At 40.8% G+C, this 27956-nt stretch overlaps 1 protein-coding gene across 2 annotated transcripts; it reads left to right on the top strand.

The window, feature by feature from the left end:
• Positions 1-27956, top strand: LOC146496902 (uncharacterized). 2 transcript variants are annotated; one of them, XM_085140951.1, is made up of 4 exons: positions 1-307; positions 11388-11578; positions 24139-24271; positions 25757-27956. In XM_085140951.1, the coding sequence occupies exons 1-4, from the start codon at positions 136-138 to the stop codon at positions 26734-26736; spliced, it is 1476 nt and encodes a 491-aa protein (XP_084997077.1). In that variant the 5' UTR covers positions 1-135; the 3' UTR covers positions 26737-27956. The 2 variants fall into 2 exon arrangements, with proteins under 2 accessions (XP_084997077.1, XP_084997076.1); XM_085140950.1 differs by lacking the exons at positions 1-307; positions 11388-11578 and having other exon boundaries at positions 23982-24271; positions 25757-26314; positions 26567-27956.

A 27956-nucleotide genomic window follows, 5' to 3' on the forward strand; every position in this document is an offset into this window, starting at 1 on the left:
AGCCTTGATACGCGCTTCACAAAAACTCCCCCGAGATTACTCGACACACGAAGCTTCGACACACAGGACACATCACTAGCTAATACCGTCCCACGTGTGTGACCGAGCAGAGAGTGTGTTGCTGTGTCAGCAACAATGCCTTCAGTTCAGTATCTGAGAGAGTTTATCAACGAGCGACTAACTGCTGCTGCTGAACAAATATTCTTGGAGTTTGAAAAAACGATCGTCCAGTACGAGGAAGAGATCGACCGTCAGCGCAGACTGCTGGATATCGCCTGGAAACCCGAAATCAAGCTGCGCAGGACAGGTGAGTGTCCCTCTGAGGGAGGATCCTGATCACAGCTCTGCGGGACGTTTCTGATTGTGAGGACTTTATGCAGTTTAATGTACAGCTGGTAGATGTGACTGTTATATATCGGATCACGATATGAAAACATCTGTTGTTTCACGTTATACGCTATTGTTTGTTTTGTGTGCCACCCAGTTTACCTTACTTTTTCGTCGTTTTGATGGTCACTGTAGTGCAATGGTTCCCAGACTCTTTTCGCTGGGCCCCCCTTTGTTTTACAGAAAAATGTTCGCACCCCCTCCCCCCCTCGCGCGCACGCACGCACTAACACATCCTCCAACCACACACACCCATATTTTGCTCAATTACGGTTTATTTCACACCTCAAACATTTAGTAAACAATTAAGCAAATACAATCTGCAGGTAGTAAGGAAATAAACTACTAACTGTTTTACGCTGCGTCCGCACCTACACGGGTATGAAAACGCAGCTGTTTCGTCCACGTAAACGACGTTTCCAATTACCGAAAACTGAGATTTTTTAAAACTAATTTTTTTGCGTTTACCTGTGGATGAGGAATACAGAGTTTGTCATGCAAAGTTAAAGGTATGTGCCTTTTTTTCACGTCAGCTATGCGCCACGTTATTGCTTACATGAGATGAATTGCAGGATAGCAGATAGTCAGATTAACAGTATTTTGTCTCTGTCTTCAGGTTTTACACGCTTGCATATAAACAAGCAGTTACTGTCCCTCTATTTACAAAGGCAGAGGCGTCAAGGTGTAATTATATTACATGTAGTTTTTTTCCTGTGTATTAATACATTTTTCAAAAAAAAATGCCTCTCTGTGCAAAATGGGTTTAAAAACATAAACAGCTGTGGGATCCTGTTTGTCCGTGATTTGGAGAACCCAGCGGTGCTCCCTACACAGGGAAAACCAATCCTGCAGGGGAGACCTACCTCGGCACTTGTGCAGGTGAAGCCAAAGGGAAGATTTGCTTCACCATATTTTCTAGTCTTTGGCTTAGAATGAAGTTGGTTTGGAAACATATTCAGCGATGCTTCATCTCCTGCTTTGCGTTTGTGTAGGCGCCCCATGCTAGCAGCGTTTTTTTGTTTTGTTTTTTCCCTTTTCATTCCGCGCCCCCCAAACTACTCTTTGGACGGACAAGCTACTGTTTTTACGCGTCGGTTTGTAGCGACAACAACAGTACAACCATCGTGTGGCTCTGCCGTCCACTTGTTTGTTTTCTACATACACCTTTCAAAATAAAGCTAAAAATCCTGTTGAGATTTTTCAAATAAACTGAAATGATGAAAAAACACATTATTCTCAAACATCAAAATTCAGAATATGCATTAAACAAATTACCTCCAATAAAAACATGAAGTGACTGTAAATGGTACTTACAGTCACTGCGTGACTGAAGGGACAAAGAATCCCAGCATGACCAGTAAAGACGAGGCAGAACCAGGTATCTCAAACAGAAGGACCAGTCTAAACAAATCCAGGACCTTATTCCTAAACGAGGGGCTGCCTCTGTAGCAGGGACATGGTTTGGTTATGAAAAGTCTGACATGGACCTGAAAACTGTACAAGGCAAGTTTATTTATATAGCACAAATCAACAACAAGGTGATTCAAAGTGCTTTACAGAGACATTTACAGAACAAAAACAAATAAAAAGCTTGATTTAAAAAAAACAGTAGATACAGTAGTTTTGAAATTTAAGCTTAACAGTGTGGATTTGGTGTTTTATTTAAATGCAGCTGCGAATAAGTGAGTCTTCAACCTGGATTTAAATAAACTGAGTGTTTCAGCTGATCTGAGGCTTTCTGGGAGTTTGTTCCAGATATAAGGAGCATAAAAGCTGAATGCAGCTTCTCCGTGTCTGGTTCTGACTCTGGGAACTGATAAAAAACCAGATCCAGATGACCTGAGGGATCTGGAAGGTTCATACTGGGTCAGGAGGTCACTGATGTATTTTGGTCCTAAACCATTCAGAGCTTTATAGACCAGCATCAGAACTTTAAAGTCTATCCTCTAACGGACAGGCAGCCAGTGTAAAGACCTCAGAGCTGGACTGATGTGGTCCACTTTTTTGATCTTAGTGAGGACTCGAGCAGCAGAGCTCTGAATGAGCTGTAGTTGTCTGACTGATTTTTTTTTAGGTAGACCTGTAAAGATGCTGTTACAGTAATCAAGCCTACTAAAGATGAATGCATGGACTAGTTTTTCCAGGTCCTGTTGAGACATCGGATCTTTTATCCTTGAAATATTCTTGAGGTGATAGTAAGCTGATTTTGTTATTGTCTTAATGTGTTTTTCTAAGTTTAGGTCTGCATCCATCACTACACCTACATTTCTCTCCTGGTTTGTGGTTTTTAGGTGTACAGATTGAAGTTCTCTGGTGACCTGTAATCGTTTTTCTTTGGCACCAAACACTATTACCTCAGTTTACCTCAGTGACTTTCATTGTTACACCTTATCTTCCATTCTTAATTGCCTTTTTCTTGCCAACACTCTACTTTCTGCAGTACAATACTGATCAACTTGATCAACCTCCATTGCCGCAGAACAGCTTTAAATTGTTAACCAATTTTGTGTACATTATTTTTCAGTTTTGGTTACCTTACCTTTAAAAAAAACCAAAACCTCTAGCAGTTCACCACTTTTGTACCACTTCGAGCTATTCTTTGGACTCGAACAACTTAAATTGCAATAAATAACTGAAATTATTGAAATTAGGCTGTTTTAAAACTTTTGACGAGTAATGTATGTGTTTCCTGTTTGGTGTTTACACCACTCAAATACACCATGTGAACAGTTGTGATCATGTGGTTTCATAAATTAGGCTTTGGGTAAAAGGAAATGTATCTGGTACAGTTCATCTTTAAAAAATCCAGTACAGCTCTAAAAGTGTCTTTTAAATAAAACAATAATAAAACTGCAATAATTTAATTATTTTAGAAATCAGAATCTTAGAACTTTAAAGAACATCATTCTTTTAATTACATGGCTGTGGTTGGGTGTGGTTTGTGGTTCAGCTACAGGAGAGGGGCGGAGCTATGGGTTCAAGGTGATGCGTCAGAGGAGGCCGACCCACACAGCCGATCATGTCTCCCACATTTGAGTGAGTCTCCAGGACATGAAGACAGAACTTTGTGCAGTGTGTGCTTTCAGGAGCCTGTTCTTCTCTAGTAATGCAGCAGCTGAGTACATCTTAGGTACTTGGAGTCAAAAAGCTCCCTCCTGAATCATCTAAGCACTTGGTGAATCGCTGGTTTCCAACTAGGAACCTCCTTGTTATAAGACAACACTGCCACTACCATGCTGTCAGTGAGCACTGAATTCACTTTCACCAGTTACTGGAGTCGAGCTAAATATCTAAGTTAGAAGGTATGTAAATGCTATATAAAAGAGCGCCCGCTTGTGGCTCTGAAGCTTGAGTTCCTCTGTGTGAGTTCTTGGTTTAGTGATTCCTCAGCTCACTACAGTATATTTATTATCTACAGCTTTTCAACTGCAGCTTGTAGTTAAACCCTCCTCTGTCCTTATTGCTGGACTTCCTCTGTGGAGTAGGCTCTGTATTCTCTCTGTATTCATTTGTGGCCTTTTTTCCTTGTAGCTAATTTTTAATGAGAATATATTGGTAAATGGTAAATGGTCTGCATTTGTATAGCGCTTTTCTAGTCCTTAAGCACCTCAAAGCGCTTTACACTACATTCAGTCATTCACCCATTCACACTCACATTCACACACTGGTGATGGCAGCTACATTGCCACAGCTGCCCTGGGGCGCACTGACAGAGGCGAGGCTGCCGGACACAGGTGCCACCGGGCCCTCTGACCACCACCAGTAGGCAAACATGGGGTTAGTATCTTGCCCAAGGATATTTGGCATGCAGCCAGGAGGCAGCCTGGGATCAAACCACCGACCTTCTGATTAGTGGCTGACCTGCTCTGCCACCTGAGCTACAGAATATATTTATTTGTTAACTCTGATGATTCAGCCAACATTTCTGCATTTCTGTGGTATTTTCAACAGCTGATGTCAGTCATCATCAGCACTGACAAGAGGTGTAAACTTTCTGTGTTTTTCTGACTGACATTCCTACTTTTAAGCCTTGTTTTAACAGTATGCACTGCACAAAAAATTAAAGGAATACTTTTTAACCAGAGTATAGCATCAGGTCAGTCAAACTACTGGCATATTGATCTGGTCAGTTAAGCAGCAGAGTGGGTTAGGGACGGGAATCCAAGGACCTGGACTGCTGGGCACTGGCTATCCTCAAGAACTGGTTCCCAGTAGTCCAATTCAAGTAATTCAATTGTTAGTCTGTCTGGTTATTGATCCCACTGTTCTTGCACTTGCACTACAATCAGATGATTTTAGTTTGCGTGTGAGAGGAGTAAAATAGCGGCGCACTCTGCAACATGGATATGGACATTACATTTATTTTTATTGCACAAAAGGATGAGAACATGATGGTCAAGTAGAAACTGCATCCAGGACAAATCAGCTACTAATATGGCTGTTCGATATAACGATATACAGGGTGTGCCATTTATATGGATACAGCATAATAAACTTATGGTGAAACCAAGCACACCATTGTTTTTCTTGTGACATTACCAATAAGTTTGATGTGTCACATGGCCCTCTTCCTATTGAAGAAACAAAAGTTGTATCCAAGATGGCCGACTTCTAAATAGTCACCACCCATCTTGAGGAGTTTGCCCCCTCACATATACTAATGTGCCACAAACAGGACTTTGATATCACCAACCATTCCCATGTTATTACAGTGTATCCATATAAGTGGCACACCCTGTATATCAGATGACGATATAAAACGTCTGTCGTTTAATTTTACGCTATCGTTTGTTTTGTGGTGTCACAAAATAAACTGTTTACGGCAATATTTTTTTTCATCATTTTGATGGTCACTGTAGTGGCTATATTACTTTCCTAAAGTTCTCTCTTTCTCTTATATTTAATATAACCACACTATAGATGGATAAGTGCCTGTTTTATGCGTTGTCGTTAGCAACATCCATCCATCCATTTTCATCCGCTTTATCCGAGGCCGGGTTGCGGGGGCAGCAGCCTAAGCAGAGAGGCCCAGACCTCCCTCTCCCCAGCCACCTCCTCCAGCTTATCCGGGGGAACACCAAGGCGTTCCCAGGCCAGCCGAGAGATATAATCTCTCCAGCGTGTCCTAGGTCTGCCCCGGGGCCTCCTCCTGGTGGGACATGCCCAGAACACCTCACCCAGGAGGCGCCCAGGAGGCATCCTTGTCAGATGCCCGAACCACCTCAGCTGGCTCCTTTCGATGTGGAGCAGCAGCGGCTCTACTCTGAGCCCCTCCTGGATGGCCAAACTTCTCACCCTATCTCTAAGGGAGAGGCCAGCCACCCTTCGGAGGAAGCTAATTTCTGCCGCTTGTATCCGCGATCTCGTTCTTTCGGTCACTACCCACAGCTCGTGGCCATAGGTGAGGGTAGGGACGTAGATCGACCGGTAAATTGAGAGCTTCGCTTTTACACTCAGCTCCCTCTTCACCACGATGGACCGGTGCAGCGTCCGCATTACTGCAGCTGCAGCCCCAATCCGTCTGTCGATCTCCGGCTCCCTTCTCCCATCACTCGCGAACAAGACCCCGAGATACTTGAACTCCTCCACTTGGGGCAGGAACTCATCCCCGACCCGGAGTGGGCACTCCACCCTTTTTCGGCTGAGAACCATGGCCTCAGATTTGGAGGTGCTGATCCTCATTCCCGCTGCTTCACACTCAGCTGCGAACCGTTCCAGTGCAAGCTGGAGGGCCCCACCCAATGAAGCCAACAGAACCACATCATCCGCAAAAAGCAGAGATGAGATTCTGAGGCCACCAAAGTGAAAGCCCTCCGCCACTTGGCTGTGCCTAGAGGGTCATTCCCCTCATCCCCAGACTCTGCTTCCTCCTTGGAAGATGTGTCAGTGGGATTAAGGAGGTCCTTGAAGTATTCCTTCCACCGCCTGACAATTTTCTCAGTCGACTTTTCAATTCAATTCAATTCAATTTTATTTATATAGCGCCAAATCACAACAAATGTCGCCTCAAGGCGCTTCATAGATACAGAGAAAAGCCCAACAATCATATGACCCCCTATGAGCAAGCACTTTGGCGACAGTGGGAAGGAAAAACTCCCTTTTAACAGGAAGAAACCTCCGGCAGAACCAGGCTCAGGGAGGGGCGGCCATCTGCTGCGACCGGTTGGGGTGAGAGAAGGAAGACAGGATAAAGACATGCTGTGGAAGAGAGACAGAGATTAATAACAGATACGATTCAATACAGAGAGGTCTGTTAATACATAGTGAGTGAGAAAGGTGACTGGAAAGGAAAAACTCAATGCATCATGGGAATCCCCCGGCAGCCTACATCTATTGCAGCATAACTAAGGGAGGATTCAGGGTCACCTGGTCCAGCCCTAACTATATGCTTTAGCAAAAAGGAAGGTTTTAAGCCTAATCTTAAAAGTAGAGATAGTGTCTGTCTCCTGAATCCAAACTGGAAGCTGGTTCCACAGAAGAGGGGCCTGAAAACTGAAGGCTCTCCCTCCCATTCTACTTTTAAATACTCTAGGAACAACAAGTAGGCCTGCAGAGCGGGAGCGAAGTGCTCTAATAGGGTGATATGGTACTACAAGGTCATTAAGATAAGATGGGGCCTGATTATTTAAGACCTTGTATGTGAGGAGCAGGATTTTGAATTCAATTCTGGATTTAACAGGAAGCCAATGAAGGGAAGCCAAAACAGGAGAAATATGCTCTCTCCTTCTAGTCCCTGTCAGTACTCTTGCTGCAGCATTTTGGATTAACTGAAGGCTTTTCAGTGAGTTTTTTGGACATCCTGATAATAATGAATTGCAGTAGTCTAGCCTGGAAGTAATAAATGCATGAACTAGTTTTTCAGCGTCACTCTGAGACAGGATATTTCTAATTTTAGAGATGTTGCGCAAATGGAAGAACGCAGTCTTACATATTTGTTTAATATGTGCGTTGAAGGACATATCCTGGTCAAAAATGACTCCAAGGTTCCTCACAGTGTTACTGGAGGCCAAGGTAATGCCATCCAGAGTAAGAATCTGGTTAGATACCATATTTCTAAGCTTTTCAGCGCCGAGTACAATGACCTCAGTTTTATCTGAGTTAAGAAGCAGAAAGTTAGTGGCCATCCAAGTCTTTATGTCTTTAAGACATTCCTGCAGTTTAACTAATTGGTGTGTGTTATCTGGCTTCATGGACAGATAGAGCTGGGTGTCATCTGCATAGCAGTGAAAATGTATGCTATGTCTTCTAATGATGCTGCCTAGGGGAAGCATGTATAATGTAAACAGAATTGGTCCTAGCACCGAACCCTGTGGAACTCCATAATTAACCTCAGTGTGTGAAGAGGACTCTCCATTTACATGCACAAATTGGAGTCTATTAGATAGATATGATACAAACCACTGCAGTGCAATACCTGTAATACCTACAGCATGTTCTAATCGCTCTAATAGAATATTATGGTCAACAGTATCGAATGCTGCACTAAGGTCAAGAAGGACAAGCACAGAGATGAGTCCACTGTCAGAGTCGACGTCAGCAGCGCTCCACCAGCACTATACACAGTGCAGGCAGAGCACCGGTTTCCCCTCCTGAGATGCCTGACGGTTTACCAGAATCTCTTCGAGGCAGTCCGAAAGTCTTTTTCCATGGCCTCTCCGAACTCCTCCCACACCCGAGTTTTTGCTTCAGCCACTGCCCGAGCCGCATTCCGCCTGGCCTGTCGATACCTGTCGGCTGCCTCCGGAGTCCCACAGTCTAACCAAGCCCGATAGGACTTCTTCTTCAGCCTGGTGGCTCCCTTCACCTCTGGTGTCCACCATTTGGTTCGGGGATTACCACCATGGCAGGCACCAACCACCTTGCGGCCGCAGCTCAATGCAGCAGCTTCGGCAATGGAGACGCTGAACATGGTCCATTTTGGACTCAATGTCTCCAGTCTCCCTCGGAATGCTGTTGAAGCTCTGCCGGAGGTGTGCGTTGAAGATCTCGTGGACTGGGGCCTCTGCTAGACATTCCCAGCACACCCTCACTACGCGTATAGGTGCACCGGGTCTGTCCAGCGTCCTCCCCCGCCACCTGATCCAACTCACCACCAGGTGGTGATCAGTTGACAGCTCAGCCCCTCTCTTTACCAGAGTGTCCAGAACATATGGTCGCAGGTCTGGTGATACGATTACAAAATCAATCATCGACCTACGGCCTAGAGCGTCCTGGTGCCACGTGCACTTATGGACACTCTTATGTTCGAACAAGGTGTTCGTTATGGCCAAACTGTGATTTGCACAGAAGTCCAATAACAAAACACCGCTCGGGTTCAGATCAGGGAGGCCGTTCCTCCCAATCACACCGCTCCAGGTCTCGCTGTCGTTACCCACGTGAGCATTGAAGTCTCCCAGCAGGACAACAGAGTCTCCAGTCTCCAACAACGACGGTAAAACCATCTTGTGTCTGCTTGTTTATTTTCCACATAAACCTTTAACAATAAAGTTCAAGATCCTGTTGAGACTTTTCAAATAAACTAAATCACATGAAAGAGTATCCAGAGTATTTTCAGATGAGAAGCAAAAAAGAGCCGTCGGGTGCTAAAAAATAAACCTTAGACTCAAACGTTAGAACAGGCTTTTCCCCGCAGCACGCCGTGTAATATATACTAACAAAGACAACAGCGGCCGTTACAACTTATGTCTAAAAATGTATTGTTTCATGCATAGGTTAAAACACTCAACTCCAGGTACACGACACCCAGCTGGAAACACTTCACGCAAGTCGAGCTGTCCGAAAATCACAGAATTTACAGAGAATGTTAAATTTTTGTGATTTATATCGTTATAGGGATATGAGATTTTGGTCATATCGCACAGCCCTAACTGCTAACACAACTATGGCTCTGTGCATACAGCATGCTAACGCTAAGCTAGCCAAGAGCCCAGAGTGACGCTGCAGTTGAGAGCTGACCCCATTAACATTAAAATTTTGTAACGAGTAGTACAACAAGTTACTTTCTTTTCGGAGTAAATACTGCATTAATTTTAAGTCCTCTATGTAATATGTGTAACAACGTTTTTTCGTCGTTGTTGTTGTGGGTTGTTTGTTTGTTTTTTGCAATAACGACCTCAGCACTGATCACAGCAGGGGAAATGCCTCTAACATGCACAAATTAATTTGCATAAATGTAATGTCTTTGATATGCTGCTTAATGGTAGCAGTGACTTTAAAAGCAGAGGCAATAAGGATCGAAGACAGAATGATACAAAATTGAAACATTAAGCGTTATCAATAATCAGTTGGAATGACTTAATTCTTCTCAATTTCCATCCATATCTGGGACGTTATGTTTCATTCCATCTGGTACTACGAGGTTACAACTCAGACTGTCCAGGAGCTCAGTGATGGGCAGATCAAGATCTAGGAGGGGATCCCCCAGGACACCTGTCATTTCATGCCCACACGGGTGTCCAACTCGAGTTCTTGAGAGCCACTGTCCTGCAGCTTTTAGATGCATCCCTACCTAGGGATGGGTAGCATTTAGGTTTTATCCGATACCAGTACCAAACCGGTACTTTTGAAATGGTGCCTGTGCTTAAACGGTGCTGAAACCGGTGCTTAAAGAATGGAGAACACAAAATTGGTCCAAAAACCTTATGTTCAGCTGTTTTGGGGGGTTTTTTTTTGTGAAAAGACAACGTTAGCCTTTTCTGCAGATACAAGGGATATATGGTATCACTCTTGGCTGGAAGCAGTGCTTAATCAATAGAGAAAAAACCCCACAAACTTTGTCCAAAAATCTCTCATGTTTAAATGTTCTCCACTTTTTCTGTGGTCATTTTTGCCTTTTTGGCCAGGGTGAAGGGAGTATCTGCCATCAAACAAGAAGACAGCCACATGTAACTACGACGGTGTTTGCTAGTTCACCTTACATGCGTTAATGTGGACACTCTTAATAACGTGGTTAGCGTACTCAACGTAAATTACACACGAACAACATTAAGCTACTCACTCAGAGAAGAACGGCTGCTGCTGCCATCATCATCCGTCATCATTTCTGCTACATTGGCAGGGCTAGGGGCCAGGACTCTTCTCTTCGGGTTCTTGGGGGATGTTGCTAACTCTGGGTCTGATAACGGGCAACCCACCCGCAGTAGATGTGCTCGGTGTGAGGTCTCGCAGCAAGCTATCAAATACGGCGCATTTCTCGGCTTTTAACAAAATGCTATACGTCACCAGGTTCGAGGAGTTACCTCCTTTGCGCAGTATCACAGTATCACCTTAAAGCACTTGTTGCAGGCTGCTGAGTTTGCATCTTTTGCTGTGAAGTACAGCCAGACTTTGATCGCTTCGCCTTAGGCATTTTTTATCTGTCGCTCTGCTCAAAAAGAACGTACGTACCTGGGCCCGCCTACTACGCTTGCAAAGGTAAAATGATCGGCTAGAATTCAAAGTGTATGACATTTCAGGAAAAAAAGCACCGAAATAAAGCACCGAAATGTGCGCTGCTTTTCGGTCTTGTTACCGTTTATGTCAGAACCGGTGCCATACCGGTACCCATCCCTATCCCTACCCCAGCACTGCTTAATCAAATGGTTGGAATACCTCTTCAGCACGCCATCAAATTTGGCAAAGGCCTGGTAACAAGCCATTCATTAGATTCAGTTGTGTCTGAACAAGGATGCATCTAAAAGCTGCAGGACAGAAGCGCTCAAGGACTGGAGTTGTACACCCCTGCCCTACAAGCAAATAGGGCCAATTAAACTACTGAGTACCATTTTGAGTTGCAGTAAAATTTTTAGGGAGTCCTTGAATTCAGCCACATGGCATCCTTTCATTCCCAACACATACCCAGTCCATGGCACTATAGATATCAAGCTTAATTTAATTTTCCATTGTGATCTGATACTTGTTCAAAGTCTTCCTTTATTTTTTGTACAGTATATTTGCTCAGTATGATTTTTTTTCTATTTTCACATCACCTTTCTTTTAATTGTCTCCTTTTTCCCCTCCAGACGTCCCACAGCAGCATGTCTGTAAGGAAGAGGAGGTTTTCGCTGACCAGCAGCTCTGGAACCAGGAGAGGAGCTCCAATCTGGACCAGGAGGAATCAGAAGCTCCACAGATTAAAGAGGAACAGGAGCAACTCTGTAGCAGTCAGGAGGGAGAGCAGCTGGTACTGAAGGAGGAGATTCATACCATTATGGTGACTGCTGCTGAGGAAAGAGACCACAGTGAACCAGAACCAAAAAGAGACCAACTCAACTGTTTCACCTCTGCTGTAGCTGTGAGACAATATCAGGGAGGAAGGAAGAAAGATTCAGAATCACCAAGAAATAAAAAAAAGGGTCACAATAATGTAGAACACCAACCTACGCCAGACAGTCAGTGGAAGTCTGACAAAAGTAAAAAGTCTTTTAAATGTGATGTTTGTGGAAAAGCCTTCAAACATAATTATGAAATGAAAAGGCATTATAGAATCCATACAGGGGAGAAGCCGTTTTCCTGTAAAACATGTGGGAAAATGTTTGCATCTAGTGGTTCTGTAGTGAAACACATGAGAATCCACACAGGTGAGAAACCATATTCTTGCAAAGTGTGTGGGAAAGGTTTTAGACAGAGAAACGATGTGAATATCCACATGACCACGCACACAGGTGAGAAGCGATATCACTGTGAAATATGTGGGAAAATGTTTGCACGTAGTAATGGCTTACTGAGGCACAAAAAAATTCACACAAGTGAGAAACCTTACTGTAAAACATGTGGGAAAACATTTCAACTTAGAAGTTTGTTATTGATGCACACAAAACGTCACACAGGTGAGAAACCATATCATTGTAACACATGTGGGAAAACGTTCGGCCGTAAAAGCTATTTAACAGAGCACAAAAGAATACACACAGGTGAGAAACCATATCATTGCAAAACTTGTGGGAAGGCATTCAGATATCGTGCTCATTTTTTGTGCCACATAAAAATACACATGTAGAAGCGTAATTTTAACAAGATTAACAGTTTATCAACCTGTGTAGAGCGTAAAGTTAAACAGAAGTCAGCATGGTAACTAATGGTCAACACAGCATGATAGCGAAGAGGTTATGGTTAGAGTTTCAGTTTAAAAGCAGGTGGAAGTGGCACATTTTTACAAATTATTCTATTTACAACATGGTTTAAGTGTGTTATCAGTAATTAGTAATCTAACTAATTACTATTTCTATCGTTACAGCGCTGTTACTGTTACTATGAAGAAAATGCGGTGCGGACATGTCACGGTTTCTCAACACACAGATGGTTGAAGCTGTGTTTATCTTAGTCCTGCTGTTTGGCTGAGGAAGAATAAAGTAGTCATGATACCCAATAACACGACCCGTTTAAGATAACATGGTGTCACAAATAATTTGTGTGGCATCTTATTTCATGCAGAACCTGAGTGTTCTGTAAGTACTTTGAATTGGTTATTTTAAAAAAAAAAGTCTTTGTCATTTTTAGGTAAATAGCTGCATAAAACATTTTTATTTGCAAAACTCCTGCATAGGTTTTTAAAATGTACAATTTCTATTTCCATTTCATGTTATGAAAATGATTTGTTAAATGTTGTTGTTGTTACAGTAAAATATATATATATATATATATGATTTCATGTTTGTTTTTGGTTTTTTTAATATTATTTTAGATCAGTTGTATTAATGAAAACATAACTATAACCTCAGATGTGAGGTTTTGATACCAAACAAGGTAAGATGAATAGTTTCTAAAGGTGAAATGTGAGGTCAAATCAACCCAGGACCTCAGAGGGTTAAACTTTTTTCTAAAGTAACACAATAGTTACTTTTCCTTGTATTTAGTTACTTTTATAATGTTGTAACTGCGATCGTGGCTCAAGAGTTGGGAGTTTGCCTTGTAATCGGAAGGTTGCCGGTTCGAGCCATGGCTTGGACAGTCTTGGTTGTTGTGTCCTTAGGGAAGACACTAAACCCGTTGCCTACTGGTGGTGGTCAGAGGGCCCGGTGGCGCCAGTGTCCGGCAGCCTCGCCTTTGTCAGTGCGCCCCAGGGTGGCTGTGGCTACAATGTAGCTTGCCCTCACCAGTGTGTGATATTATTATATTTATATATATTGTTATATTTGTTGAAGGACATGTCCTGGTCAAAAATGAGTCAAACGTTCTTCACAGCATTACTGGAGGCCAAGGTAATGCCATCCAGAGTAAGAATCTGGTTAGATACCATATTTCTAAGATTTTCGGGGCTGAGTACAATAACCTCAGTTTGGTCTGAATTAAGAAGCAGAAAGTTAGCGGCCATCCAGGTCTTTATGTCTTTAAGACATTCCTGCAGTTTAACTAATTGGTGTGTGTTATCTGGCTTCATGGACAGATAGAGCTGTGTGTCATCTGCATAGCAGTGTAAATGTATGCTATGTCTTCTAATGATGCTGCCTAAGGGAAGCATGTATAATGTAAACAGAATTGGTCCTAGCACTGAACCCTGTGGAACTCCATAATTAACCTCAGTGTGTGAAGAGGACTCTCCATTTACATGCACAAACTGGAGTCTATTAGATAGATATGATACAAACCACTGCAGCATAGTACCTGTAATACCTACAGCATGTTCTAATCGCTCTAATAGGATATTATGGTCGACAGTATCGAATGCTGCACTGAGGTCTAGCAGGACAAGCACAGAGATGAGGCCATAAGAAGATCATTTGTAACCTTCACTAAAGCTGTTTCTGTGCTGTGATGAGCTCTGAAACCTGACTGAAACTCTTCAAATAAGCCATTCCTCTGCAGATGATCTGTTAGCTGTTTGACAACTACTCTTTCAAGGATTTTTGATATGAAAGGAAGATTGGAGATTGGCCTATAATTAGCTAAGACTGCTGGGTCTAGAGATGGCTTTTTGAGTAAAGGTTTAATTACAGCCAGCTTGAAGGCCTGTGGTACACAGCCGATTATTAGAGATAGGTTGATCATATTTAAGATCGAAGAATTAATTAATGGCAGGACATCTTTGAGCAGTTTTGTAGGAATGGGGTCTAAAAGACACATTGATGGTTTGGAGGAAGTAATTATTGAAGTTAACTCAGAAAGATCAATTGGAGAAAAAGAGTCTAACTTAACATCAATGGTACTAAGAGTAGCTGTAGATAATATTACATCTGTGGGATGATTATTGGTAATTTTTTCTCTAATGATAAAAATTGTATTTGTGAAGAAGTTCATGAAGTCATTACTAGTTAACGTTAAAGGGATGGTTGGCTCAAAAGAGCTCTGACTGTTTGTCAGCCTGGCTACAGTGCTGAAGAGAAACCTGGGGTTGTTCTTAGTTTCTTCAATCAGTGACGATTGAAGAAACTCTGTGGGGGGATACTCCCACTAGGTTTATATCTGGGATTCTCCACCATTTGACCTTAGAACTGAAGAAGCTTCTCGGATGAGAGGTTAAACGTCTTCAAGTAACTTAAAGAAGTCCAGACGCTTTTCTTTGCAAGCTCCTTTGACTACGATGACCTGGATGACTGAGAACCTTCACAGACAGATTGAAGAAACTATTTCTCCAGGCTAAATGATGATCCTCTAAATTTGTGACACGCCATTGCGACTCCAGCGAGTTATCTGCTTTAGGCTACGTGTTTGAGAATTATACCACGGAGTCAGGTACTTCTGATTTGAGGCCTTAGTTTTCACAGGAGCTACAGTAAATCCTTAGGTGATGGCTAAGCAGAAAACAAGGTCATAATTCTCTGTGTGCGGGAGGAGGTCTAGTCCCCCCCCCTCCCCCCATGAGAGGGGCCAACATGTAAGAGTTTGAGGAATGTTCTTTGTCTGTGTGTCCGTATATAAGATGAGAGGGCGGTGGCCACAATTCAGAGATTGTCCTGGTGTTTCACTGGGATGCTCTCTCCACATTGCAATGTGTTTATTAAACCCACTTCAAATCAAGCTCACTGGGTGTGTTGCAGGTTATTGTTAAAATTTCCATAACATGGTACAGGGCATTGAAGATGATAACAGTGGATTATAACAGTGGATTATGTTCCTAAACTTAGTTACAGCGCTTTCAGATAGACATCTACTGTGATAAAGTCTACTCTCCACTGCTGTGTAATCAATTATTGTAAATGTTATCAGGAAATGATCAGACAGGAGAGGGTTTTCAGGAAACACTGTTAAATGTTCAGTTTCTATGCCATATGTTAAAACAAGATCTAGAGTGTGATTAAAGTGGTGGGTGGGTTCTTTTACATTTTGAGAGAAACCAATTGAGTCTAATAAAAGATTAAATGCCATGTTGAGGCTGTCATTTTTAGCATCTACATGGATGTTAAAATCACCCACAATAATTATTTTATCTGAGCTGAGCACTAAATCAGATAAAAAGTCTGAGAAATCAGACAGAAACTGTGTAAGCTGCCCAACAAACACACTAAAGGGGAAGTTGGAATGTTGTGTTTCAGACACTTTGAAAAGTCTTCACATATCTCGTGCCAAAACTTCTGAACTGGTGGACAGGACCAAAGAGCGTGGATATAATTGTCCAGTGTATTGGTTTGACAGTGTGAGCAGTTGTTGGTAGACGTATAACCCATCTTGAACATCCGATGACCTGTATAGTGCACTCTATGTAGTATTTTTTATTGAATTAGTTGAAGACTGGGATTTCCAATTAGATGAAAGGTTTTCAAGCAAATCTGAGACCAGAAGTTTTGGTCTAAGTTAACTGATAAATCCGCTTCCCATTTTGCAATAGGAAGTGATATTGATTCATCTGTTTTAGAAAGCATTCTGTAAATTTTGGAAAGTAATTTTGGGGTTTTAAGAGTAAGAAATTGTACCACACTTGGTGGTGTTTGTAGTTCAAGTTGACCCGGTTTAAATTTTTTACTATGGATTTAATTTGTTGATATTCTAAAGATCTTTTGTTGTTGATCCCATATTGTGTAACTAGTCTGTCAAATGGAATAAATTGTGTTCCTTCCAATATTTGTGCTAAGGATTTGATTCCTTTACCACTCCAATCTGGAAAGTTTATTATAGTATTGTTTTGTAATATGTCAGGGTTGTTCCAGATAGGTGTACGTTTGCATGGGATTAATGAAGACTCCGTCAATTTTAGAAACTCCCACCATGCTGTCAGAGAAGAGCTGATGTTGAAGCTTTTGAAGCATTCATGTCATTGGATGTTTGAGCTGATAAATGGTAGATCTGAAATCTCTAGATTATTGCAAAGTGCTTGTTCTACATCTAGCCAAGGTTCGTCTAAGAAGGTATGTTTTAGCTATCCTGAGATAAACTGAAGCCTGTTGGCTAAGAAGTAGTGCTGCATTTTAGGTAGTTCTAATCCTCCTTTATCCTTGGTCTTTTGTGGTGTTTTTAAGCTTATATGTGGGGGTTTATTTTTCCAAAGGAATTTGGACGTATATGAATCTAGAGATCTGAACCAATCTTGTGGTGGTTTAGCTGGGATCACTGAGAATAAATAATTTATTTTTTTGGTAAGACCATCAGTTTTATAGCGGCAACCCTTCCCATGAGTGATATAGGTAAACATTTCCATCTAGCCAGCTCGCCGTCTACTTTTTTTTAAAAGTGGGATATGGTTTAACTTAGCTAAATCTGCAAGCGTAGGAGAAACATTGCAGATTGCAGAGGGGTAGAAGAAGAAGAGTTATGGAGGAGCAATTAATTGGAAGGACTGTAGATTTCGACCAGTTAATTGAATAATCTGAGACTCTTGCAAAAGAGTTTATCAATTCAATCATCCCAGAGAGATTGGTTTGTGAGTTTTGGAGAAAAAGTAACACATCATCCGCATAAAGGCTGATTTTATGTTCCACGTTCTTGCACTTTGTGCCCTTAATTACTGAATTCTGTCTAATTGCTGCTGCTAGTGGTTCAATAAAAATTGCAAACAGTGAAGGGGAGAGTGGGCATCCCTGCCTGGTACCCCTAAGGAGACAGAAGCTGGAGGATGTTTGATCGTTTGTTTTGACACAAGCTGTTGGGGAATTGTATAATATTTTTAACTAGTTAATGAAAGAGGTTCCAAAACCAAATTTGTGAAAAGTTGCAAATAGAAATGTCCAGTTAACTCTGTCAAATGCTTTTTCTACATCTAAAGAAAACTTTGTAGTTTCAATGTTTTTACTGCATGAGTAGTCTATAAAATCAAGTAATCTACGTGTATTTGTTGATGAGTGCCTACCTTTTATGAAACCAGTTTGATCTTTGTACTAAGAATGTCGTTTTTTTTTGTTTTTTTTTATAAATTAATGATTTCTTTTAATTCTAGTTTTGTTTTGCGTATTTTGTTCAATGTTTCCTGATCTTGGTGGGACACGTAGGCTTCTTCTAGGGATTTGATAGTTTTTTTTCTAATTCTTGAATATTTTTGTCGTCTTCTTTCTTTTTATGTGACAAGAAGGAAATTATTTTACCTCTAATCACAGCTTTCCCTGCTTCCCATTGAACAGAAACTAATGTTCCAGGAGTGTCATTAAAGTCTAAATATAGAGTCCACTCTTTTTTTAAAATATTTAATAAACTCTTCATCTTTGAGCAGTGATGTATTAAATCTCCAGTTTTTACTTGGTGTAGTATACTTCTTATGTATCTGTGTTAAAGATACAGGAGCATGATCGCTGACAGCTACAGGGTGAATCTCAGTGTCTGAAATATCACTCAGCAATGAGCTACTGACTAGGAAATAATCCGGACGAGACTAGGAGTGATGAACATGTGAGAAAGTCTACAGACCGGGACACAATGAGGGCTGCTTCTAACAGCTTGGACAAGTTTAAGAACACTGTCACCTCCTATATCCACTTCTGTGAGGACAGCATTGTGCCATCACGCACCAGGGTGAGTTATAACAATGACAAACCCTGGTTTACTCCTAAACTCAAAAAGCTGTGGCTGGAAAAGGGAAAGGTGTTCAGAAGCGGAGACAGGGACTGCTACAGAGAGGCCAAGTACAGGTTCACTAAAGAAGTGGACATTGCTAAACATCAGCACTCTGAGAAGATGCAGAAGCAGATCTCAGAGAATGACTCGGCCTCTGTGTGGAAAAGTTTTAGGAATATCACCAACTACAAGCCTAAAACCCCCCACTCCACTGATGACTTGCTCTTGGCCAACACCCTTAACGACTTTTACTGCCGTTTTGACGAGCCATCAAGCAGCCTTCACACCTCCAACGGCCCCAACAATAGAGACACTTTGGACACTCATTCCCCCACCTCTCCCCGCTCCATAGAGCCATCACCACCATCAAACACTTCACCTACAACATCTCCCTCCACACCACCTTCTCCCACTACAACTCTTCATATTCATGAAGCAGATGTGAGGAAGCAGTTTAAGAGTCTGAATGCTCGAAAAGCTCCTGGCCCAGACGGTGTGTCTCCTGCCACCCTCAGACACTGTGCAAACGAGCTGGCCCCAGTGTTTTCTGGCATTTTCAACTCCTCACTGCAGGCATGTCATGTGCCTGCCTGCTTCAAGTCCTTCCACCTCATTTCATTTCTGTATTTTATTTATATAAGTTTAGATTAGTTATTTATAGTTGGTTTACACAGCTTTGTGTATGTATGTGTATGTATGTGTAATGTGTATATATAGACGTGTGTGTGTGTGTGTGGGAGATTTACATTGCTGTGCTTGAGAGCCACCATCTACCGGAACCAAATTCCTTGTATGTGTCTGCACATATACTTGGCCAATAAACACGGTTCTGATTGTGATTCTGATTCTACCATAATCCCTGTCCCCAAGAAACCAAGGATCACTGGACTAAATGACTACAGACCTGTGGCTCTGATATCTGTGGTCATGAAGTCATTTGAGCACCTGGTTCTCTCCTACATCAAGACCCTCACGGCCCCCCTCCTGGGCCCCCTGCAGTTTGCATACAGAGCCAACAGGTCTGCAGATGACGCTATCAACATGGCTCTACACTTCATCCTGCAGCATCTGGACTCCCCAGGAACCTACGCCAGGATCCTGTTTGTGGTCTTCAGCTCTGCCTTCAACACCATCCTTCCAGACCATCTCCAAGGCAAGCTTTCCCAGATGAATGTGCCTGATCCCATCTGCCGGTGGATCACTGACTTCCTGACGAACAGGAAGCAGCATGTGATTGATTGATTGATTGATTGATTGGTAATTTATTTCAACATGTGAACAATATACAAGTACATTTAGAAAAGAAAATAAGAAAGAAAAAAATATATATATATATATACTGTACAAATTACATACAAAATTTTTTTTTATTAATTTACATGTTGAAAGGGAGTGGGAAGAAGTAAACACTTGTTTAATCCCACCCCTTTGCCATAAATTATCAGTTAATATTTAGTCAGCTTCCTTACTGATATAATTTGTAATAAAAATAGTGAACAGATTTCTGATATACTATATACTATAATATCACATCATGAGTTGTTTTTTGTTTTTTGTTTTTTTTTAAATAGAGACATTCACTTAATTTAAATATTTTCCTTTTCTTTATAGTTCGAGAAGATCATATTTTTGAACAGTTTTATGTTTGGACATTGCTTTAATTCCATATTCAGACAGTTCCATAGTTTCACTCCATGAACAGAAACACAAAAGCCTTTTCTTGTAGTACGTACCTTCATTGTTTTGAAGTTACAAAAACCCCTTAAATTATAACTTCCTTCTTTCAAAAAAAACATACTCTGAATATTACCTGGCAGTTCTTTATTTTTTGCTTTAAATAGAATTTGTGCTGTTTGGAATTTCACTAGATCGTCAATTTTCAATATTTCAGACTGCAAAAATAGTGAGTTTGTATGTTCCCTATAACCTGCATTGTGGATGATTCGAATTGCTTTTTTTTGAAGAGTAAAAAGTGAATGTAATGTGGTTTTATAGTTATTGCCCCAGACCTCTGCACAATAGCTTAAGTACGGTGAAACTAGTGAACAGTATAGAATATGAAGTGATGTTCTGTCGAATACCTGTTTTGCCTTGTTTAGTATTGCAATGCTACGTGATACTTTGGAATGAATATATCTTAAGTGAGCTCTCCAGTTAAGTTTTTCATCTATTATTACCCCCAGAAATTGTGAAGCTGGGAAAGAATGTCTTGGACTCTTTCTCCTCTGCTCTTCTCCCTGTACACTAACTGCTGCACCTCCACCCACCAGTCTGTCAAGCTAATCAAGTTTGCAGATGACTGCACCGTTATTGGACTCATCTCGGACGGGGATGAGTCTGCCTACAGAATGCCTGGTGTCCTGGTGCAGCCACAACAAGCATTACACTGTATATATAACCTGGTCAGGAGCAGGTAATGTGTTCAGAGTTTCACTTTAAAAGTGCTGTAAGTTTCAGGTCTCCAATGTGCAGTTGTTCCCTTAATATCATCCTCATAATCTACCCCTCAGGTTAGAAGTCTTTTTAGAGAAAACGGTGTCTAGGTAGAGAGTTTCTAAAGGTTCAGAGTTAAACCACCTTAACGCAGTAGTATACCTGCTGTAACGGTCATTTTGCTCACCACCACGACCGGTTTTTTACAGAAACTTGTTGTACACCCACTGTTACGGCGCAGGAAGCCTCTGCATTATTCTCCTGAACAGTCAGATCAGCCTGATGTCTTCAGCTGTCAGACTGCGATGTGATCAATTTTTAATTTTTGTTGTTGTCTTGTCTTTTCCATGTGTATCAAAAAACTGAAATCTACTGTGTTGTTGAATTAAAGTTAGAATTTTACAATTATGATATAAATCAAAAATGCACAACAGCTGTTTGTTTTCTTTCTTTGTTTGTTTTTATCCAATGGGTGGCTGTAGCTCAGGAGATAGAGCTGGTCATCTACTGATCGGAACGTTGGTGGTTCGATTCGTTAACTGAGTTACAATATTCTAAAAGTAATTAATTACTTGAAAAGTAACTATTGCGTTATTTTAAAAAAAGAAAAAAAATGTTTAACCCTCTAGGGTCCAGGGTATAATTGGGAATTTTTAACTACTTTGGATTTTCCCTCCACATTTTACCTTTATAAACTATTTGTTTTTCCTTGTTTGGTATCCCTAACCTCACGTGTCTGAATTTACAGTCATGTTTTTATTTTGACAAACTGTATTAACACAATTGATCTAAAATCAGACAAAAAACATAAAATCAGAGTAGAAAAAGTTATATTTTTACCGTAACAACCACAAACATGTTTAATGATCATATTTCATAACTTTAAATGCAAATATAAACTGTCAATCTTTAAATCATATGCACAGGTTTTACAAACAAAGTTATTTGCGTCCATTTACCTTTTACCTCGATTTTTTAAATAACCATTTCAAACTATTTATAGAACAATCAGCTGTTCTGCATTCGATAAGATGCCACAAATTATTTGTGCCACTCCAAAAAAAATACTTTCTGTCCACTATAAAGGAAACATCACAGCCTGATACCTGCAGGTCTGACAGCAGCAGGTGTGTCACTCCTGTTTCTACCTGGAGACAGCAGTCGCCTCATTGTTCTGACACACAACACAAAACTATCCACAACACTACACACTAACTACACAAGACAACACATTAACTACACACTCCAAACACGCTAAACGTCACAAATCTCTCACATCTCAAAACTCGCTCTCTCTCTTTTTCTGCTCTCTCTCTCTCTCCGTCACTCCTAAAACTTCCCCTGTTTTTTTTGTTGTTGTTCTTGTTTTTTGCTCATAAGCAGAGAGTGCTCCCTGCGCTGTCCTTAGACAGTAAACGTGACGAAACTATTGAGGAAATAAACTGGTATATATCACCTTGTTGCTTTGTCTTTAAGTGGTCATGTGATTGACCACGACTCCTTTATTCTTCCTCAGTCAAACAGCAGCACTCATGCGATTGTTTTGCCCCCTTAGCTCCAGGTGTTGTGCTAGACAGTGATCGTGATTGCCGTCCGCGGGAGCGCGCAGCTGCTTAAAGCTGTAGCGTCCAGATTACTTACAGCTACTTCCTGCAGCTGATATAAGATGAGGCTGAACACAGCTTCAACCATCCGTTTGTTAAAAAATAGTAACGGACCGCATTTTCTTGTTAGTAACTGTAACGGCGTTGTAACGATAGAAATAGTAATTAGTTAGATTACTCGTTACTGAAAAAAGTAACGCCGTTATTCCCATCTAGAGAAAACAGTGTCTGGGAAGGCGAGGCTGAAAAAACATGTACAACTTTATAAAGGACCAGACTCAAACAACCTTTGAGGTTCAGTTTCTTATGTTTTTGTATGTTTTGATGTCAAGTTGAAACTCGTCAGTTAAACTACCATCCACGTGTTTGGACTGTGAGAGGAAGCTGGAGTACCCAGAGAGAAGCCACAAGGACCTTCTGTCTGCGAGGGGAGAGTGCCAACCACTGCACCACCTCTGTTTCTATTTTTAATGAATAGAAGGACTGGAGTATAATTTGGTTTAAAAGGTTTATGATGCAGGAGTCAGACCCATTTTTTGTGCACTGAAACAAATCTTTTCACAATAAAACTACACAGGAAGGCTTTTATTTTGAATTTGATTTATTTATACAGCAGTGATTTTAATTCAACATAACTCCGACTAACAGTCTTTACTGCACACAGGGTCCAATGCACACTGCTACCAGAGGATGTTTTACTTCAGAGCACCAAATAATGACATCACAAATGTGCGCACTGAAAAAAATATGACTTATAAAGTCAATTTCCTGCTGCCTATTCTACTTCCAGAATCGGAGTGATTTCCAACTCTTCACAGTGTTTCTCTCTTCTTGAGCCCACATTAGACTCCTGTAACTCTTTCCCCTAACCCTGTTCTTAAACTCACTTATAATGTGAGATAGAAGCAAAAGAGGTGCAGCAACATGTCTTTGGGGTTATTAGCTATGAGCTGTGAGTGGTCTGGTGTTCACAGCTGGAGTCAGACAGTTTTCTGCAGTCAGGAGGAGGAGGAGCTGCTTTTGTTGTCATGTGATGTGTCCTGTTGAATCCTGATGACAGCTTGTGTGTCTTCAGGAGGTCCTGCACAGTTTGTGCTTCATGCTGCTCTTTAAAGTTTTCCTGCTTCAACTTTGTTCACACAGAGCATCTGATTCTTCTCTCTGTGGGGTCTGAGCCAAAGAACATCCACTAAACACTCATGTCTGGGCTTCACTTTGAATGTAAAATATTACATTTATGTAAATCTGTAACCAGTAAACATTTATAGCTCGTGTAATAATAAGTGTACCTCTGAGAAAACTGTTGGAGTCAGATTTAAAAGACCTGAAAGGTTTTACTCCTTTTATTTGATACAGCAGCTGAAAAAAGCTGCTGCGGTTTCTGCTCTTTTGTCTGTGATATTTTTATATCAATATGATGGATTTATTTAGTTGTGTATCAAAAACTAAATAAAAGTCAGCACTGAAAGCTAAACAGTCAAAATAATTTCCTTTATTTTTATTCCACAGCCTGCATGGAGTTTAATTCATGCATGGATCTGTTTTCTCTTCTCACTGCAGCCTTGCTGCTCACAATCATTTATTCATTTACTGCAACAAACCGAGACGTTAAAGAGGAACTAAAGGCAACACTCGTGTACTGCCGGAACCTCACCGCGTGACACCAGGCGGAAGTAAACAAAGGAAAGGCGCCATTATCGTCCTTTATTATCGTGTGTGTGCCTGAGCACAGAGACTGTGTTGTGTGTGTGAGCTGAGTGTGTGAGCTGTGGCAGCAACAATGCCTTCAGTTCAGTATCTGAGAGAGTTTATCAACGAGCGACTAACTGCTGCTGCTGAACAAATATTCTTGGAGTTTGAAAAAACGATCGTCCAGTACGAGGAAGAGATCGACCGTCAGCGCAGACTGCTGGATATCACCTGGAAACCCGAAATCAAGCTGCACAGGACAGGTGAGTGTCCCTCTGAGGGAGGATCCTGATCACAGCTCTGCGGGACGTTTCTGATTGTGAGGACTTTTTGGAGACTTAAGTAAGAAAAATGTACTTATGTACCACTTGGTGATATCCTCATGCGCGACGCGATCGCGAAAACAGCAAACAATTAATACCACGCCGATGTTGTTCACAGGACAGCAAGAGTAAACGATCGGGAGACTCTACTCGTCGTTATCGTTTTATTTCTACGGTTTCAGCGTTTTTGCTTCACAACTAAAGCGAGCAGTTTACTTTGTGCACTAACATGGACTCGAGTCAACCAACGCCACCTCTGGCCAAGTGCCACAGCCTACAGCCAGATCAACTTGTGATACACATCTGCACCACGTTTGAATTCGTTTCATGCACATTTGTACCTTTCAATTGTGTCTGTTTGTGCGTCATGCAAATAAACCTTGAAGAATGAAATGATATCATATATTTATTATTGGCCTACATTTGTACAAAATTCCAAATTATATACACAAAGTCATAGAAATCACCACCCCTGTTCATCATGATTTTAATATTCTCCTTTTCCATAACAATGAAATACGCCTTGGACAAATGTGACACATCAATAGTTCATTAGTGTTGTCACATCACATCCTGTAAGCATCTCCTGTCTGTGTCTTTCCTCTGGAAATGAATATTTCCAGCCAATATAGGCAATCCATCAACATGGCTGGAGAGTTAGTAGTTATATACAGTTTGTGTAAGTGTGGTCAATCTAATGAACATTTGTAAGGAGACGGCAGTTACTGTGAATTTACAGTACTTTCTCTGTTCATGGGCTAACTTGTGGAGTAGGGTCTGTATTCTCTCTGTCAATCGTTTGTGGCCTTTTTTCCTTGTAGCTGATTTTTAATGAGAGTTTATTTTTAATGAGAGTTGATTTATCTGTTAACTGTGAGGATTCAACCAACATTTCTGCATTAATCTCGTATTTTCAACAGCTGATGTCAGTCATCATCAGCACTGACAAGAGGTGTAAACTGTGTTTTTGTGACTGACATTCATACTTTTAAGCCTTGTTTTAACAGTATGCACTGCTCAAAAAATTAAAGGAATGCTTTTTAACCAGAGTATAGCATCAGGTCAGTCAAACTACTGGCATATTGATCTGGTCAGTTAAGTAGCAGAGTGGGTTAGGGACGGGAATCCAAGGACCTGGACTGCTGGGCACTGGCTATCCTAAAGAACTGGTTCCTGGTAGTCCAATTCAAGTAATTCAATTGTTAGTCTGTCTGGTTATTGATCCCACTGTTCTTGCACTACAATCAGCTGATTTTAGTTGGCGTGTGAGAGGAGTGAAATAGCGGCGCACTCTGCAACATGGATATGGACATTACATTTATTTTTATTGCACTTTATTTTTTGCACAGTATATTTGCTCAGTATGATTTCATTTTTCTGTTTTCACATCACCTTTCTTTTAATTGTCTCCTTTTTCCCCTCCAGATGTCCCACAGCAGCATTTCTGTAAGGAGGAGGAAGTTATCGCTGACCAGCAGCTCTGGAACCAGGAGAGGAGCTCCAATCTGGACCAAGAGGAACCAGGAGCCCCACAGATTAAAGAGGAACAGGAGCAACTCTGTAGCAGTCAGGAAGGAGAGCAGCTGGTACTGAAGGAGGAGATTCATGCCTTTATGGTGACTGCTGCTGAGGAAAGAGACCACAGTGAACCAGAACCAAAAAGAGACCAACTCAACTATGTCAGCTCTGCTGTAGCAGTGAGACAATATCAGGGAGGAAGGAAGAAAGATTCACAATCACGAAGAAATAAAAAAAAAGGTCACAATAATGTAGAACACCAACCTACGCCTGACAGTGAGTGCAAGTCTGACAAAAGTAAAAAGTCTTTAAAATGTGATGTTTGTGGAAAAGCCTACAAATATAATTATGAAATGGAAAGACATTATAGAATCCATACAGGGGAGAAGCCATTTTCCTGTAAAACATGTGGGAAAATGTTTGTACGTAGTAGTTCTGTAGTGAAGCACATGAGAATCCACACAGGTGAGAAACCATATTCTTGCAAAATATGTGGGAAAAGTTTTAGACAGAGAACCGATGTGAATATCCACATGACCACGCACACAGGTGAGAAGCGACATCACTGTGAAATATGTGGGAAAATGTTTGCACGTAACAATGGCTTATTGAGGCACAAAAAAATTCACACAAGTGAGAAACCTTATTATTGTAAAACATGTGGGAAAACATTTTCACTTAGAAATTTGTTTTTGATACACACAAAACGTCACACAGGTGAGAAACCATATCATTGTAAAACATGTGGGAAAATGTTCACCCGTAACAGTCATTTAAAAGAGCACATAAGAATACACACAGGTGAGAAACCATATCATTGCAAAACTTGTGGGAATTCATTTAGATATCGTGCTCACTTGTTGCGTCACATGAAAATACACATCTAGAGGTGTACTCTTTTAACAAAATTAACAGTTTAGCAAGCTGTGTTGAGTGCAAAGTTAAACATAAGTCAGCATGTTAGTGAGGAGGTTATGGTTAGAGTTTCATTTTAAAAGCAGGTGGAAGTGGCACATTTTTACAAATTATTCTATTTACAAAATGTTTTAAGGGCATTATCAATTCTGTACCCAAGCAACAGTGATGGGGATAACGCCATTGCTTTTTTCAGTAATTAGTAATCTAACTAATTACTATTTTTATCGTTATAATGCTGTTGCTGTTACTGTTACTATGAAGAAAATGCGGTGCGGACATGTTACAGTTTCTCAACACACAGATCGTTGAAGCTGTGTTCATCTTGCTGGGAGCAAGTGGGGCGAAACAGTATCACAAGTCCCATTGTTTGGATGAGGAAGAATAAAGTAGTCATGGTAAACCAATTACATGACCAATTTAAGATAACGTGGTGGCACAAATAATTTGTGTGGCATCTTATTTGATGCAGAGTGTTCTGTAAATAGTTTAAAATGGTTATTAAAAAAAGTCTTTGCTGCATTTTTAGTTAAATAGTTGCATATAACTTTTTTTATTTGCAAAAACTCCTGCATAGGTTTTTAAAATGTACAATGTCTATTTTCATGTTATGAAAATGATTTGTTAAATGTTTGTTGTTGTTACAGTAAAAAAAAAAAAATGATTTCATGGGGGTGGGGGGTTGTTTGTTTTGGTTATTTACATATATTTTTTTAATCAATTGTATTATTGAAAACATAACTGTAAATTCAGATGTGAGATTGTGCTGAAAAGAATGATACCAAACAAGGCATGATAAAAAGTTCTTGAAAGGTGAAATGTAGAGGTCAAATCAACCCTGGACCTCAGAGGGTTAAACCTTTTTTCTAAAGTAACACCATAGTTACTTTTATAATATTGTAACTTAGTTAAGAACTTACTTTTTTCAAGAAGTAACTATAGCTAATTACTTTTTCAAAGTAACTTGCCCAACAGTACTGAGGAAAACATTTTCTATGTAGAAGTTGTTAAACTGTTTCCTAACTGAATGAAGTGCAAACGTTTGGTTTCTGCTGTTATATCTCGTTTGCAGTGCTGTCATTGCAGCTACTACATCACAGAACAGAACATAAACCGAGAAGACCTGCTTCATCAATGAAATTAATTTCTTTTAAATTTTATTTCATTTCAGGTTGTTTGTTTGTGCTCTGGT

Source organism: Neolamprologus multifasciatus, chromosome 18 (genome assembly GCF_963576455.1).
Source record: "Neolamprologus multifasciatus chromosome 18, fNeoMul1.2, whole genome shotgun sequence".
NCBI classification, from domain to species: Eukaryota; Metazoa; Chordata; class Actinopteri; order Cichliformes; family Cichlidae; genus Neolamprologus; species Neolamprologus multifasciatus.

Bases quoted from the DNA above. Each gene is read 5' to 3' on its own strand.
- LOC146496902 (XM_085140951.1), top strand. From the start codon at position 136: ATGCCTTCAGTTCAGTATCTGAGAGAGTTTATCAACGAGCGACTAACT. The intron at 308-11,387 runs GTGAGTGTCCCT...TTTCCCCTCCAG, and splicing joins AATCAAGCTGCGCAGGACAG to ACGTCCCACAGCAGCATGTC. The intron at 24,272-25,756 runs GTGAGTGTCCCT...TTTCCCCTCCAG, and splicing joins AATCAAGCTGCACAGGACAG to ATGTCCCACAGCAGCATTTC.